Genomic DNA, 17,672 nt, shown 5'->3' with positions numbered 1-17,672 from the left:
TTTGACTTGTTCAGTATTGCCATCAGATAGAATTATAGATCATGGACCATCAATAGTCAACTTTTGCCATCTGATATTAATATTTGACACCATCATGGAAGAAAGTGATTGTAAAGATAATTAATAATAATCTAAATTGGGTGCTGTAATCACCTGACCGCAGACTGAGGCAAGTTCAGGGAACTTATGGAGTACACTAAATTAGCAACACTCCAATTACTACTGCATCTAAAGACAGTGAAACCAGGCAACTGGTCAATGTCAAGAAATTTGTATCTTGCTTGTTTAACAATTGCATGATATGTTTGAACATTGGGGAAAGAAAGGTTGACTGAAGAATGTTCAGCTTGAAAAAATACAACTCATACACATTCCGGAATTCGCAAACTGATATTTTGATAGGCAGTTTTGAGCAGTAAAGCAGAGTATGGATTGATATCAACAGAATAAGAAAGGCTTGCTCATGTTCTTTTTCTCCCCATTCCTTGTCATCGTTCGACTGAAAGTAACTGGAAAAAATTAACGTGGGAAAACAACCATTCACCAAAAACTCCAGAATCTACAAAATACAATGTGCAATCTACTGTGCGCAGACCGTGGCTCCAATGGATACGGGACTGCATAAGATTGAACAGCAAAGTTAGAAAAACTGTTATTATTGAACATTCGGAGTTAGGAAACAAACAGGAACCTCTGCTACTGCCACCTTGGTGTGCGACCTCCCCACTGACAGGCTACATGACATAGGAGTGAGAAAGAAGGGATAGAGGAAAAGCAAAGGAGAGAGAATCAAATGAAAAGAAAATAGCAACAGAAATGGAATGAAAATAGTTTGTGCTCCCATGAAAGATGGAAATCAGCATGCCTGAAGGGAAAGAATCTCAGAGTGAATGAAGAAAGAAGCAGTTGTAGTTCAGAAGATGATCATAATTTAAATGAATGATTTGTTTCAACATTGAGTGTTTAAATTTAGAGAGATTAAAGCAGAAAGATATTTCACCTTATCTGAATCAGTTATTGGACAGATTAAGTTTCTCAAGAGAACAATCTGCAGCCTCTGAACCTATTATAAAAAGTAATATAACATACTTGTATATCTGTCCCTGAAATGCTTGAATTAAAATTTAGGATGTTAATAAAGAAACTCAACCAAACATTTGCAGAAACTGCAATAAAGAAAGAAATAGTATGGGGACAGGGTAACAAAGTGTGAAGCTGGATGAACACAGCAGGCCAAGCAGCATCTCAGGAGCACAAAAGCTGACGTTTTGGGCCTAGACCCTTCATCAGACAGGGGGATGGGGAGAGGGTTCTGGAATAAATAGGGAGAGAGAGGGACGTGGACCGAAGATGGAGAGAAAAGAAGATAGGTGGAGAGGAGAGTATAGGTGGGGAGGTAGGGAGGGGATAGGTCAGTCCAGGGAAGACGGACAGGTCAAGGAGGTGGGATGAGGTAGTAGGTAGGAAATGGAGGTGCGGCTTGAGGTGGGAGGAAGGGATGGGTGAGAAGAAGATAATAAAGTGTGAAGCTGGATGAACACAGCAGGCCAAGCAGCATCTCAGGAGCACAAAAGCTGACGTTTCGGGCCTAGACCCTTCATCAGAAGAACAGGTTAGGGAAGCGGAGATAGGCTGGGTGGGTTTTGTGATGCAGTGGGGGAAGGGGAGATTTTGAAGCTTGTGAAGTCCCCATTGATACCATTAGGCTGCAGGGTTCTCAAGTGGAATATGAGTTGCTGTTCCTGCAACCTTCGGGTGGCATCATTGTGGCACTGCAGGAGGCCCATGATGGACAGGGCCTCCTTGACCTGTCCGTCTTCCCTGGACTGACCTATGCCCTCCCCACCTCCCCACGTATACTCTCCTCTCTACCTATCTTCTTTTCTCTCCATCTTCGGTCCACATCCCTCTCTCTCCCTATTTATTCCAGAACCCTCTCCCCATCCCCCTCTCTGATGAAGGGTCTAGGCCCGAAACGTCAGCTTTTGTGCTCCTGAGATGCTGCTTGGCCTGCTGTGTTCATCCAGCTCCACACTTTGTTATCTTGGATTCTCCAGCATCTGCAGTTTCCATTATCACTGATACAGTATGGGAATAGTGGTTTGATCATTCGAGTTGAGGAAAAATTTTGGTGAAGTGTGGAAAATAATTATGAAAACATTCTGAAATAGTATTACTGTAAACTTTGGGACAAAGCACTAGTTCTTGTAAATAATCATGACAGTTCATAATTTTCCAGTCTGATGAATTCAGATTAAATGAAAACACCATGATGGTTTCTGGACTTAACAAGAAACTTGCTCAATAAATATCCTCAAGGTTAAGCAATCAGATTTCTAACCAGTAGGTAATCAAGTATTACAGGGCAAAGGCAGGCAAGTGGGGTTGAAGATTATCAGATCAATCATGATCTCATTGAATGGCACAGCAGACTTGATGGGCTGAATGGCCGACTCCTACTCCTACATCTTATGATCTTACAAGCCACTATTGATTTGAATCAAATCATCTCTAACTACAAGTCAAATAAAAAATGAGTTATCAGCTTATACAACTCTGCTATATGAAACTTAAACTGCTTTTTAAAACTTTTAAAAACTGATATAAACACCAAATAAGGTCATTATAGATGGTGGGAAACATAATTGCATGGCACCAGTCCACAGGATTTGATGACGTGTCCTTTCTTCTTTTTCCAAATCCCTCGGTTTTCTAATTTCCTTATTTCCAGATTCTTTCAGTTCTTTGCTGAAGACATTGTGCAGCTGGTATATTCTTTCAGTCACTGGTTATGGACAAGGCCATAATGCATGGGAGCAGAATTAAGCCATTCAGTCATTGAATCTGCTTCACCATTTAATCATGGCTGATAGGTTTCTTAATCCTATTTGCTGGTCTTCTTCCTGTCAAGAACCTACCCATAATAAACTCAATGACTTGGCCTCCAAAGCATTCTGTAGGAATGAGTTCCACAGATTCACCCTCCTCTGGCTGAAGAAACTTCTCCCCATTTCAGTTCTAAAGGGTTGTCCTTTCATCCTGAGGCTGTGGCCTTGGGTCTTTGTCTCTCCTACTATTGGAAATATCTTTTCCATGCCCACTGTATCCAGGGCTCTCAGCATTCTGTAAGTTTCAGGGAGAACCCTCAACTCATCTTTCTAAATCCATCGAGTACAGACCGAGAGTTCTTAAATGGTCCTCATATAACAAACCCTTCACCCCCAGGATCATTCGTGTAAACCTCCTCTGGACCTGTTCCAATGCTAGCACATTTTTCCTTAGATATGAGACCCAAAACTGCTCTCAATATTTCAAATGTGATCAGACCAGAGCCTTAAACAGCCTTATCAGTATATCACTAGCCCTCTTGAAATGAATGCTAACATTGCCATCCTATCTGCCAATTGAACCTATATATTGACACTGAGAAAATCATGAACTAGGACTCCCAAGTCCCTTTGTGGTTCAAATTTCTGAAGCCTTTCCACATTTAGAAAATAGTCTACGCCTCTATTCTTCCTACCAAATGCATAATGTCACACTTGCAGCACTGTATTCCATCTGTCACTCTCTTAGCCTGTTGAAGTTCTTCTCCAACCTCCCAACATCCTCAAACTACCAGTCTCTCCACCTATGTTCATGTCATCTGCAAACTCAGCAAAAATGCCCTCAATAAATTCGTCCAAACTTTTAAAATATAATGTGAATAGCTATGGACCCACCCCAAAGAACTCTACCATCACCAGCTGCCATCCTGAAAAAGACCTCTGCCCCACTCTCTGCCTTCTATCAGTCAGCCAATCTTCTATGCATCCTAGTCCTTTGTCCCTTACCCCATGGGCCTCTATCTTATTTAGCAACCTCCTATGTGGCATTTTGTCAAAGGCCTTCCACAAATCCAAATAGATTATATCTACTTGCTCTACTTTATCTAATGTGCCAGTTACCTTCTCAAAGAGTTCTAACAGATTTGTCAGGCATGACCTACCCTTGATGAAACTGTTTTACCAAGGTTACCCCATTTTACCGCGTGCACGTCCAAGAACTCCAAAATTTCATCCTTAGTAATAGTGCTGCTAACCAGCCTATAAGTTCCCATCTTCTGTCTCACTCCCTTCTTAACAGGGCTGTTACATTAGCTATTTTCCAGTCCACTGAGACCCTCCCTGACTTCAGTGCTTCCTGAAAGATCATCATCAATGCCTTCATAATCTCCTCAGATATCTCATTCAGAACTCTGGGGTGTATTCCATTGGGTCCAAGTGACTTATCCACCTTCAGACCTTCCAGTTTCCCCAGCACTTTCTTTTTAGTGACAGCCATTATATGCATCTCTGCCTCTAACTCTCTTGAAGTTCTGGTATGCTGCCATGAAGATTAATGAAAAGTATCGATTCAGTTCCTCTACCATTTCTTTGTTTCCAATGCTACTTCACCAGTCTCATTTTCCAGTGCTCCAATGTCCACTCTTGTCTGTCTCTTACCATTTAAATATCCAAAAATAAACTCTTGCAATCTTCTTTTATATTACCAGCTAGCTTATCGTCATATTTCATCTTCTTCCCCTCTGTTGCTTTTTTATACTCTGCTGGCTTTTAAAGGTTTCCCACTAATCTTCATCGCATTGTCTGCTTTTTCATTTGCTTTTCTGCTATCCCTGACTTCTCTTGTCAGCCATGTTTGCCTTGTCCTCCCCTTAGTATATTTCTCCTACCTTGGGATGAATATCTGCTGTGCTTCCCAAAGGTGATGAACTCAGTATTAAGTCTTAATACTAACAAGTCTTAATATTGGGTTCAACACTTTCAGATTGTGAACCCACTCCCATTCCATCCCTTTCTTTTAGCTTTACTTGTTGCATTCTGTCACCATGTCCTCTCTCCCCTCCCCCAACTCCATTGTGGGTATCTGTTCTCTCCAGCTTGGCAGTTAGACACACCATTCCTCTACCATTCTCACATTTTGACCATGTAATTTGCACTATCAGCAGTCTTTCTCCCCAGCACTCCAGCCCCCCAACTGTTGCATAAATGCTGTCCCCTCTACACTTCACATCAGCTCTGATGAATAGTCATATAGACTTGAGCTGTTAACTTGCACTCTCTCCATGGATGCTGCCTGACCCGCTGTGATTTCTTGCATTTCTTCATTTTCAGTTTAAATCTAAATAAACCAATGTATTTTTTATTCAGTATTTGTTGAAAGTTGTGATTTGTATTTTATAAGTCAGAGATATGTTAAAAAAGTGAAGCAGTCATCATGTACCTCTTCCAAACAAATGAAAGCATCTGAGAAAAAGACAAATAGCATTCCGCTCAGCACAAGAATCATCTCAGCAAATCCTGTGAAAGGTGATCACTGCTTTCCCAGTTTGTCTTTTCACCCATAAATAGCACACTTTCTTTCCCTGTCTGAATCTAACTGTGCATGTGTGCAAATGGAAATTCAAAAGTTTGTGAGTTTTAACTGATAAACTTGTATGCTGATGGTTTGTAATTGTTCACTCGCAGCAGAAGTCTATTTATTTGAATAAATTGTGATTCATCTGATGTACGGTAACTTGCTCTATATTTCTTATTATCAGTCTGGATCTAAAAGATGGGTAAATTAGGGAGTTCTGCATGCTTTTCAAAACCTCTAACTTTTGTGATGACTCTGAATGACATGGCTTGAATTTTCAGTGCACAGCCTCAATGAGGCATAGCATATGATTACGCCATAAATCTGTCTCTTATCGTTTTATAAAGCCCTTGCTCGACATACTTCCCACAAAGTCATTGACTTTTGTAAAAAGTGGTTCAGCTGGAGTATTATGCAATCTTCTGGCAAGCTATTGAAGTGACTTGGAAAAGATATTACAAACACATAGCTCAACTTGTGTGAACAGTTAGGAAAAATATCCTTAGCTATGCATGATATCAACACAGGGGATGCGTTACCCATAAAACAGGATCTTTACCACTCAATACAGAGAAATTACCTCAAGTGAGAGAAGACGTTAATTTCATGTTGGTTGACGACATTGCTGAACCAAGAAATGATAGCTGGAGCTCACCTATCATGATGGTGTTGAACCAGATGGGTCACGAAGATACTGTGTTCATTAACATAAAGTCAATGCAGCAACAAAGTTGGGCTCTTATCCTAATAGCATCATTAGAGAACGACATTGTAAAGCATAAATCGTTACCAAAATTGGCTTGTTAAAAGAATGTTGGCAAGTTCCATTGACTGACACAGCTACAGGAATATTACTTTTGCAACACTAGATGGGCCTTTTCAATCATGCCATTGTGAATGGAAAATATACAGCAGTACGTTTTCAAAGATTATTCAAAACTTTATTGAAAGATTATGTATCCACATTACCTACATCAATAATTTGGTCACATTTAAAACAAACCTAGGAAGAACATTAACATCACTTGAATGAATTATTTGCTTGGTTACAAAAAGTCAGTACAAGCATAGGTCTGGGTAAAAGTGCATTTGTGATAGCAAACTGACTTACTTGGGCCACACTTTGGACAAAGTCAAATAGCACTCAGAGAAGTGAAAGTCGGGTCTAATTTACATTTTCCTGTGCTCAGACAAAATGCAGTATCCTGTGGGTTGACATGTGTAGGTCTGAAAAGAGGTTTGCTCTGATTTTCAGCACCGTGGACGTTCTTTTGACGAATTTATTGAAGAAAGGCAAGAAATTTGATTGGACAAAAGAATGTCAAAGAACCTTTAACAATTTGAAAGCTGTGCTGACAATGTCACTGATTTTAGCTGAATTATGAGAAGCCATGCAAAAAATGGTTGTTGATGCCAGTGATACAGTATGCATACTGCTTTACAAAAAGGAAGAGAAGATGGGAACTGAAGAGGCAGTAAGCATTTTTGGTCAAAAGCTAACTATGTGTCAACAGAAATACTTAATGGTGGAGACACTGTGACTGGGAGCATAGTCAGAACTTATGTTTGCTATCAACGTGTGGTATCCAACAGCTCTGAATAGATTGTTATTTATATGAACCACAAACATTTTGTCTTCTTGGAAAGATTCCATGACAGAACTCCAAGACTGTTTATTGGATTCTAATGTTACGGCCATACAATATTAAAAAAATTAAAAACGTCTCTCGCAAGTGCAATGTTATGGTGGACTTAGTCAATAGAAAATATAAATGAAACTGAATCATGTGATCTCATGTAGAATGTGGAAGTTATGAAAGTTAATGCATATTTAAAGTAGATTATTATTAATTAATATGGTAGTGATATGAAGAAATTTTGACAGTAAACAAAATTGCCTCTTCTTGTACCTTTTAATTTCTTTCTTTGAGAGAACATGTGGTTAAAGTTTTACATTATATGGTATGACTTGGCATTTTGATTTTAAAACAGAGGGAGATGAATTTCAGTCAGTCTGTGAACATAATTGTTATTAAGTGTACTAGAATCATTTGGAACAGTGACATAAATATATGATTTACAAGAAGGCACGTGACATAATTCAAGTGCCTGACATTGACAACAGTGGCATTAACAGATGGAATTTTATACTGCTGAGCTTACAACAGGCCTTTGACCTTGATTGTAGTGTCAGTTAAATAAGAAATTAAACAGTTGAGAGAGGAGTGAGTATCTGTAAAGTTTTATGTTGGGAAACAGATTGAAACTAGTTTTTGGAGTTTAGAAGAATGAGAGATGATCTCATTAAAAAGTACATGATTCTGAAGAAGCTTGGACAGGGCAGTATCATGCCTCACCAGGGTAGGTTGCTGGAAATCAAGCCTCACTATTCTGGGAGTTGTCATAGAAGTATAAAGATTTTATAAAAGTAAGCAAAGTTCCTCATTTTCAACTTAAATTGACAAAAAGCACAGACTAGGTTTATGTACTCCACAATTGACTCCAGCCACAGGTAAACAATTACAAACTGTCGGTATATAACTTTACCAGTTAAAATTCTTGCCCCATTATTACCTACTGCTCTACACACACACTTACAGAAAAGCACAGACAAGAAAACAATATGGCTGTCATGGTCAGGGGGAAAAACTGGAAAGGCTATTCAATGGTCCACATCCACAGGAATTGTTTAAATAATCCTCTTGTTGATCAGATTGCTGTTTCTCGAATTCCTTCTACAGATACTTTCACTTGTTTACAGAAGGCACAGGGTGACCAGTTCACATTCATTAATTAATGCAAAGCTTACAGTAAATGGCAAGGGTAAGTAAACTGCCTTCAGATGCTTTTTTACGACAGAGCAAAAAGTAGCTCTTTCTTCTCCAGAGGTCTGATGGTTTCTGCCAAACTATTCACATGTTTTAGCTATCTGGGATCCAATTAAATGGATGTTGCCAGGCAGAAGACCTTTATCATTGATAACTGATCAATAGTCCACAGGTCAATCAGCTACTTGCTGCCACCTAAAGCTCACTTAACGTAACTGTATCACTCTTCAGGTGATAACGGGGACTGCAGATGCTGGAGAATCCAAGATAATAAAATGTGAGGCTGGATGAACACAGCAGGCCAAGCAGCATCTTAGGAGCACAAAAGCTGACGTTTCGGGCCTAGACCCTTCAGGTTTTCAGTGTTCTGTTCACACTTTGCTCTGCCACTCATTTTAGCATCTCAGTGTCATCTTCAAACTGTGACACACTATACTTTGTCTCCAACTCTAAATCATCTATGTAAATTGTAAACAATTGTGGTCCCAACACTGATCCCTGAGGCACACCACTAGCCACTGACTGTCAATCAGAAAAATACCCATTTATCCCCACTCAGAGATAGTAAGAACTGCCGATGCTGGAGTCTGAAATAACACAGTGTGGAACTGGAGGAACACAGCAGGCCAGGCAGCATCAGAGGAGCAGGAAAGCTGGCATTTTGGGTCAGGACCCTTCTCCACTCTTTGCTTTCTGTTAGTTAACCAATCTTCTATCCATGCTAATGCATTATCTGTAACACTGTGCCCCTTTATCTTATGCAACAGTCTTCTGTGTGGCACCTTGCCCAGATATCCAGATATACCACATCACTGATGATCCTCAACTGAGAGGTACAGTAAACAATGAGGATGATACCAATCCACTGCACCAGGCTAGAGAACAGCTGGCAGAATCGGCAGACAAGAGACAGTTCAATTAATACAGTGAAGTGTGAGGCAATTCATTTGGTTGAAGAATTAAGAAAAGGTAATATAGACTTGTGGCTCACTTCTAAAGTACATAGCAGGACCTGGGGGTTTACATACATCGATCTTTGAAGGTGGTCAGCTGTAGTGAGAGATATTAGCAAAGTATGTGAAATCTTGGTTTTCGTTAATAAGACGAACTGAATACAAAAGCACAGAAGTCACACTGAACCATCAAGAACTTTTGTTCACATCCAGCTAGAGCACTGTATTCAGTTTGGGCCACCACATTTTATGAAGAATGCAAATGTCTTTGAAAGGGTGAAGTGGGAATTTACCAGAATGGTTTCAGCAATGAAGGATCGTAGCTGCAAGAGTAAGTTAGAGAAGGTGGGCATATTCTTCTTCAAATCAAGGAGATTGAGGTAAAATTTCATTGAGGACTACACAATTATGATAAGGTTGGATTAGGCAGACAAGGAAAAAACAGTTCTATTACCTAATGGTGCAAAGATCAGGAGACAAAGATGTGAAACGATGGACAAGAAATAAAGAGGGAATCTGAGGAAAAACTTCCAGCAGTGAGGAGGAATGACCCTGAGGGTCACTGCCAATGAAAGTGCTGCAAGCAGGCGATGAGTGATTTCAAAAGGAAACTGGATGTGCACTTCAGGGATTAAATTTACAGGAATACAGTCAGAGGGCTGGGGAATGAGAAGGACTGGATTGCTCTACAGAAAAGCCAAGCATAAGATTGATGAGCTGAACAACTTATGATCTATACTCTAATTACTCTCTGACTCGATAAACACAATCAGACTAAGTAGAAATAACATACATGTAAGACAGTCAGAATGAACACTGTCATATGGGAAAGAAGGTCAGGCTGGCTTTTAGTCTGAGTGGACTGTGTCACTTTTGAAATTGGCCAGCAGATGGCACAAAGCCCAAAGCTTCAGTATGTCTGGGTGGATGAATACTGGTCAGTGAGTGATGGGAGAGAGGTCAAAATGTTCGTATTTGGACAACAGACAAACAGTGTTGTGAGTATCAAGCTTGGAAAAGCAAAACAAGATATACAAAGAAAACAGGACAATGAAAACTCTATGAAGAGTCAAGAGTCAGCAATCTTGATTCAATCCTAAATTGCAGGCCAGTTAACAGAAAAGTAAAGTTAGTATTAAATTCTCAGCAGGTCTTCATTTTGCTTCTGTTTTTCTCTAATCACTTGCAAGAGTCTGAATAAGGAACATGGGCAGTGGGTCTAATTTAATAGCTCTTTCAACTCGACAGGAACTACGGACTGAAAGGTCTCTGAATGATACAATGTCTTCTTCAGGACCCTGACTCTGGTGAGGGCATGGATCCAATCATTATGTGGAATGGCACTGTGCAGCAAGTGTATGGGGAAGACTCACATCATCATCCAAATGCCCCCTTTCCAGGGGCTCAATAGGTGCTACAGAAATTAGTTCTGGCCTAATTCCCCAACTCAGCAATTATGGTACTGAGGTACTATGTTTGAACTGGATGCTGGGAACATGCTTGAGGGGTTGAATGACCTCCTCCCATTTCAGATTTCTAGTGTTCAACTCAGGGACAGATAACTTTGCACAAAGGTTCTGTACGGTACAGCACTGATCAGAATGATTGCCTGTTTTGTTTTCAGAGCTCCACTGAGCTAGGGGGGAATCTGCCAGACTGTTTGCGGTGCAGCATCCATGAACACGACTTTCCTCTCCAAAGCTGTTGAACCGCTCAAGGAAAGATGTTGTGCAATTTGGAAGGGTTCAGAAAAGAAATACAAGGAAGTTGCCAGGTGGTGCAGCTGAGTGCCATTGTGGAGTGAACCAGTGACTTGGAGTGGAGTAGGACGGTTGGAGGACTGAGGTCTGGCACAGATGGTCAGACTGTACGTTGAGCTGCTGCTATTTTAAATTCTTTACTGCACTGTAATATCAATCCTTCAACTTATTTTTTAGTCACTGTAAGTTTGAGCTGCAGGGAGAGGCTGAATAGGCTGAGGCTATTTTGCCTGGAGAGTCAGAGGCAGAGGTTTGTGTAATTAGGAGGCGCATGGATACAGTGAATAGTCAAGGTCTTTTCCCTGGGGTATGGGAGTCCAAAACCAGAAGGCATAGGTTTAAAGTGAGAGGGGAAAGATTTAAAAGGGATAGAAAAGGCAGATTTTTCACATAGAGGATGGTGTATGTATGGAATGGGCTGCCAGAGGAAGTGGTGGAGGCTGGTGCAATTACAACATTTAAAAGGCATCTGGATGGGGACATGACTAGAAAGGTTTAGAGGGATATGAGCCAAATGCTGGCTAATGAGACTAGATTAATTTAGGACATCTGGTTGGCTTGGACAAATTGGACCAAAGGGTCTGTTTCCATGCTGTACAGCTCTATGACTCTATAGTATATTGTTATCTCTCACTAGCTGCTCACCAGTTTCTCTGAGTTTTGTGTTTGAATCCCTCCAATCAGGTTTGTCTCCCGACCCCTCTACTGAGCTCTTACCAAAGTCAGAAATAATACTAAGAATTATTGTAATGTTAAACTTTTAACTTTGTTCTTATGATTCTGTACCTAGGTACTTGTAGGTTAGATGATTTCATTGCTACAACATCTCATATTACCTCTTTTCATTCTGTTAAGGAACTGTCATCTCAGATTTTGAAGGCGGGCATAGCTGGTGTGATTCGGCCTGGGCCGGACGCCGTCTCACCGCTTGAGGATGATGCACATGCGCAGCATCAGTGGTGTTTCTGCGGAACCAATCTCCAGGACTGGTGGTTTGGGGAGGGAGAGGGGAGTGAGACCTATTGCGGGGCGCCGAGGGCGTTGGAGGGACTTGGGGCAGTGTCGGACACAGCGGGGCAAAGGGGCAGCGCCCGGCAGAGACCGAGAAAGCCCGGGGGAGCGGTCCCGAAGCCGCGGCGATGGCAGATTTCAATATCGACCAGAGCAGCCTCCCCACCGTCAACACAGGTAGGAGCTGAAGAGAGGGTTCAGTCACCGAACAGACCGCTAAAGCCCGTCCCACCATCCTCATCTACCCCACCTCACTGTCACACCCCCGCCATTTAACCCACTTTTGCCTCCCATATCTCCTCTATCTGACCTCTCTGCCATCTCCACCCTTCCCCGTTAATCCCATTCCCCCCCACTCTCACCCTCCCCCCCCACTCTCACCCTCCCCCCCCACTCTCACCCTCCCCCTCCCCCTCCCCCCCCCCACTCTCACCCTCCCCCTCCCCCCCCCCACTCTCACCCTCCCCCTCCCCCCCCCCACTCTCACCCTCCCCCTCCCCCCCCCCACTCTCACCCTCCCCCCCCACTCTCACCCTCCCCCCCCACTCTCACCCTCCCCCCCCACTCTCACCCTCCCCACTCTCACCCTCCCCCCCCCACTCTCACCCTCCCCCCCCACTCTCACTCTCACCCTCCCCCCCCACTCTCACCCTCCCCCTCCCCCCCCACTCTCACCCCCCCCTCTCCCCCCACTCTCACCCTCCCTCCCCCCCACCTCTCCCCCTCCCCCCCACTCTCACCCTCCCCCTCCCCCCCACTCTCACCCTCCCCTCCCCCCACTCTCACCCTCCCCTCCCCCCCACTCTCACCCTCACCCCCCGACTCTCACCCTCCCCTCCCCCCGACTCTCACCTCCCCCTCCCCCCCGACTCTCACCCTCCCCCTCCCCCCGACTCTCACCCTCCCCCTCCCCCCCGACTCTCACCCTCCCCCTACCCCCGACTCTCACCCTCCCCCTACCCCCCACTCTCACCCTCCCCCTACCCCCCACTCTCACCCTCCCCTACCCCCACCGTCAAACCAAGCGCCTACCCCCACGAAAAAAATAGAGATAAAGCAAAACCTCTCACCCTCCCCCCCCACTCTCTCCCACCCCCCCCCCACTCTCCCGACCCCCCCCAAACTCTCCCACCCCCCCCACACACTCTCCCACCCTCTCACCCCCCCACACACTCTCCCACCCCCCCCCACACTCTCACCCTCCCCCCCACACTCTCACCCTCCCCCCCACCCACACTCTCACCCTCCCCCCCACCCACACTCTCACCTTCCCCCCCCACACTCTCACCTTCCCCCCCCACACACTCTCACCTTCCCCTCCCCCTCCACTCTCACCTCCCTCCCCCCCCACTCTCACCCTCTCCCCCCCCCACTCTCACCCTCTCCCCCCCCCACTCTCACCCTCTCCCCCCCACTCTCACCCTCTCCCCCCCACTCTCACCTCCCCCCCACTCTCACCCTCCCCCCCCACTCTCACCTCCCCCCCCCAACTCTCAACCCCCCCCACTCTCACCTTCCCCTCCCCCTCCCTCTCACCCTCCCCCCCCCACTCTCACCCTCCCCCCCCCACTCTCACCCTCCCCCCCCACTCTCACCCTCCCCCCCCCACTCTCACCCTCCCCCCCCCACTCTCACCCTCCCCCCCCCCACTCTCACCGCCCCCCCCACTCTCACCGCCCCCCCCCCCACTCTCACCGCCCCCCCCAACTCTCACCGCCCCCCCCCACTCTCACCCTCCCCCCACACTCTCACCCACCTCCCCCCCCACACTCTCACCCTCCCCCCCCACACTCTCACCCTCCCCCCCACACTCTCACCCTCCCCCCCCACTCTCACCCTCCCCCCCCCCACTCTCACCCCCCCCCCACTCTCACCCTCCCCCCCCCCCACACTCTCACCCTCCCCCCCACCCTCCCCACTCTCACCCTCCCCCCCTCCCCACTCTCACCCTCCCCCCCTCCCCACTCTCACCCTCCCCCCCCACTCTCACCCTCCCCCCCCCACTCTCACCCTCCCCCCCCCACTCTCACCCTCCCCCCCCCCACTCTCACCCTCCCCTCCCCACTTTCACCCTCCCCACTTTCACCCTCCCCACTTTCACCCTCCCCACTTTCACCCTCCCACTCTCACCCTCCCCACTCTCACCCTCCCCCCCCACACTCTCACCCTCCCCCCCACCCTCCCCACTCTCACCCTCCCCCCCCTCCCCACTCTCACCCTCCCCCCCTCCCCACTCTCACCCTCCCCCCCCCCACTCTCACCCTCCCCCCCCCACTCTCACCCTCCCCCCCCCACTCTCACCCTCCCCCCCCCACTCTCACCCTCCCCTCCCCACTTTCACCCTCCCCACTTTCACCCTCCCCACTTTCACCCTCCCCACTCTCACCCTCCCCACTCTCACCCTCCCACTCTCACCCTCCCCACTCTCACCCTCCCACTCTCACCCTCCCCACTCCCACCCTCCCCACTCCCCACCCTCCCCACTCTCACCCTCCCCCCCCTCCCCACTCTCACCCTCCCACTCTCACCCTCCCACTCTCACCCTCCCCACTCTCACCCTCCCCTCCCCCCCCTCCCCACTCTCACCCTCCCCCCCCCCCCTCCCCACTCTCACCCTCCCCCCCCCTCTCCACTCTCACCCTCCCCCCCTCCCCACTCTCACCCTCCCCACTCTCACCCTCCCCCCCCTCCCCACTCTCACCCTCCCCCCCTCCCCACTCTCACCATCCCCCCCCCCTCCCCACTCTCACCCTCCCCACTCTCACCCTCCCCCCCCCTCCCCACTCTCACCCTCCCCCCTCCCCACTCTCACCCTCCCCCCCTCCCCACTCTCACCCTCCCCCCCCTCCCACTCTCACCTCCCCCCCTCCCCACTCTCACCCTCCCCCCCCTCCCCACTCTCACCCTCCCCACTCTCACCCTCCCCCCCTCCCCACTCTCACCTCCCCCCCTCCCCACTCTCACCCTTCCCCCCTCCTCCACTCTCACCCTTCCCCCCCCCCTCCACTCTCACCCTTCCCCCCCCTCCACTCTCACCCTTCCCCCCCCCCTCCACTCTCACCCTTCCCCCCCCCTCCACTCTCACCCTTCCCCCCCCTCCACTCTCACTCTCACCCTCCCCCCCTCACTCTCACCCTCCCCCCCCTCCACTCTCACCCTCCCTCCCCCCCTCCACTCTCACCCTCCCCCCCTCCACTCTCACCCTCCCCCCCTCCACTCTCACCCTCCCCCCCTCCACTCTCACCCTCCCCTCCCCCCCTCCCCACTCTCACCCTCCCCCCCTCCCCACTCTCACCCTCCCCCCCTCCCCACTCTCACCCTCCCCCCCTCCCCACTCTCACCCTCCCCCCCTCCCCACTCTCACCCTCCCCCCCCTCCACTCTCACCCTCCCCCCCTCCACTCTCACCCTCCCCCCCTCCACTCTCACCCTCCCCTCCCCCCCTCCCCTCCCCCCCTCCCCTCCCCCCCTCCACTCTCACCCTCCCCCCCTCCACTCTCACCCTCCCCTCCCCCCCTCCCCACTCTCACCCTCCCCCCCTCCCCACTCTCACCCTCCCCCCCCCACTCTCACCCTCCCCCTCTCACCCTCCCCCCCTCCCCTCCACTCTCACCCTCCCCCCCCCTCCACTCTCACCCTTCCCCCCCCCCTCCACTCTCACCCTTCCCCCCCCCCTCCACTCTCACCCTTCCCCCCCCTCCACTCTCACCCTTCCCCCCCCCTCCACTCTCACCCTCCCCCCCCCTCCACTCTCACCCTCCCCCCCCTCCACTCTCACCCTCCCCCCCCCTCCACTCTCACCCTCCCCCCCCTCCACTCTCACCCTCCCCCCCCTCCACTCTCACCCTCCCCCCCCCCCACACTCACCCTCCCCCCCCCCCACACTCTCTCCCTCCCCCCCCCACACTCTCTCCCTCCCCCCCCACACTCTTTCCCTCCCCCCCCCACACTCTTTCCCTCCCCCCCCCACACTCTTTCCCTCCCCCCCCCACACTCTTTCCCTCCCCCCCCAACACTCACCCTCCCTCCCCCCCCACACACTCACCCTCCCCTCCCCCCCACGCCCTCCCCTCCCCCCCCCACGCCCTCCCCCTCCCCCCCCACGCCCCCCCCTCCCCCCCACGCCCTCCCCCTCCCCACCCCCCCACGCCCCCTCCCTACCCCCCCCACGCCCCCTCCCTACCCCCCCACGCCCCCTCCCTACCCCCCACGCCCCCTCCCTACCCCCCCACGCCCCCCCTCCTCCCCACCCCCACGCCCTCCCTCCTCCCCACCCCCCACACCCACCCTCCTCCCCCCCCACACCCTCCCTCCCCCCCCCCACACCCTCCCTCCCCCCCCCCACACCCTCCCTCCCCCCCCCACACCCTCCTCCTCCCCCCCACACCCTCCCTCCTCCCCCCCCACACCCTCCCTCCTCCCCACCCACACCCTCCCTCCTCCCCCCCCCACACCCTCACCCCCCCCACACCCTCACCCCCCCCACACCCTCACCCCCCCCACACCCTCACCCCCCCCACACCCTCACCCCCCCCACACCCTCACCCCCCCCACACCCTCACCCCCCCACCACACTCACCCCCCACCACACTCACCCCCCCACCACACTCACCCCCCCACCACACTCACCCCCCCCACCACACTCACCCCCCCCACCACACTCACCCCGCCTCCCCCCCCCCACATCCTCCCTCCTTCCCCCCCCCACACCCTCCCTCCTCCCCACCCCCCACACCCTCCCTCCTCCCCACCCCCCACACCCTCCCTCCTCCCCCCCCACACCCTCCCTCCTCCCCCCCCACACACCCTCCCTCCTCCCCCCCCCACACCCTCCCTCCTCCCCCCCCACACCCTCCCTCCTCCCCCCCCACACCCTCCCTCCTCCCCCCCCACACCCTCACCCCCCCCACACCCTCACCCCCCCCACACCCTCACCCCCCCACCACACTCACCCCCCCCACCACACTCACCCCCCCCACCACACTCACCCCCCTCCCCCCCCACATCCTCCCTCCTTCCCCCCTCCACACCCTCCCTCCCCCCCCACACCCTCTCCCTCCCCCCCCCACACCCTCTCCCTCCCCCCCCCACACCCTCTCCTCCCCCCCCACACCCTCTCCCTCCCCCCCCCACACCCTCTCCCTCCCCCCCCACACCCTCTCCCTCCCCCCCCACACACTCTCCCTCCCCCCCCCACACTCTCCCTCCCCCCCCACACACTCTCCCTCCCCCCCCCACACACTCTCCCTCCCCCCCCCACACACTCTCCCTCCCCCCCCCACACACTCTCCCTCCCCCCCACACACTCTCCCTCCCCCCCCCCCACACACTCCCTCCCCCCCCCCACACACTCTCCCTCCCCCCCCCACACACTCTCCCTCCCCCCCCCACACACTCTCCCTCCCCCCCCCACACCCTCTCCCTCCCCCCCCCGACACCCTCTCCCTCCCCCCCCCGACACCCTCTCCCTCCCCCCCCCGACACCCTCTCCCGCCCCCCCCGACACCCTCTCCCGCCCCCCCCGACACCCTCTCCCGCCCCCCCCGACACCCTCTCCCGCCCCCCCCGACACCCTCTCCCGCCCCCCCCGACACCCTCTCCCTCCCCCCCCGACACCCTCTCCCTCCCCCCCCGACACCCTCTCCCTCCCCCCCGACACACTCACCCTCCCCCCCCCACACACTCACCCTCCCTCCCTCCCTCCCCACACACTCACCCTCC

At 50.9% G+C, this 17,672-nt stretch overlaps 1 protein-coding gene across 4 annotated transcripts in view; it reads left to right on the top strand.

The window, feature by feature from the left end:
- Nucleotides 1-11,920: 11,920 nt before the first annotated feature.
- Nucleotides 11,921-17,672, top strand: part of ccdc50a (coiled-coil domain containing 50a) — a 101,742-nt gene continuing 95,990 nt past the window's right edge. For all 4 annotated transcript variants that reach the window (XM_048541952.2, XM_048541951.2, XM_048541950.2 and 1 more), the window contains exon 1: nucleotides 11,921-12,129. In XM_048541952.2, coding sequence (XP_048397909.1) covers nucleotides 12,081-12,129 — 49 coding nt within the window. In that variant the 5' untranslated portion in view covers nucleotides 11,921-12,080. The remainder of the gene's footprint in view (nucleotides 12,130-17,672) is intronic.

Source organism: Stegostoma tigrinum, chromosome 14 (assembly GCF_030684315.1).
Source record: "Stegostoma tigrinum isolate sSteTig4 chromosome 14, sSteTig4.hap1, whole genome shotgun sequence".
Lineage (NCBI taxonomy): Eukaryota > Metazoa > Chordata > Chondrichthyes > Orectolobiformes > Stegostomatidae > Stegostoma > Stegostoma tigrinum.
The sequence above is the reverse complement of the archived record's forward strand: the minus strand, read 5'-3'. Positions and strand labels throughout refer to the sequence as shown.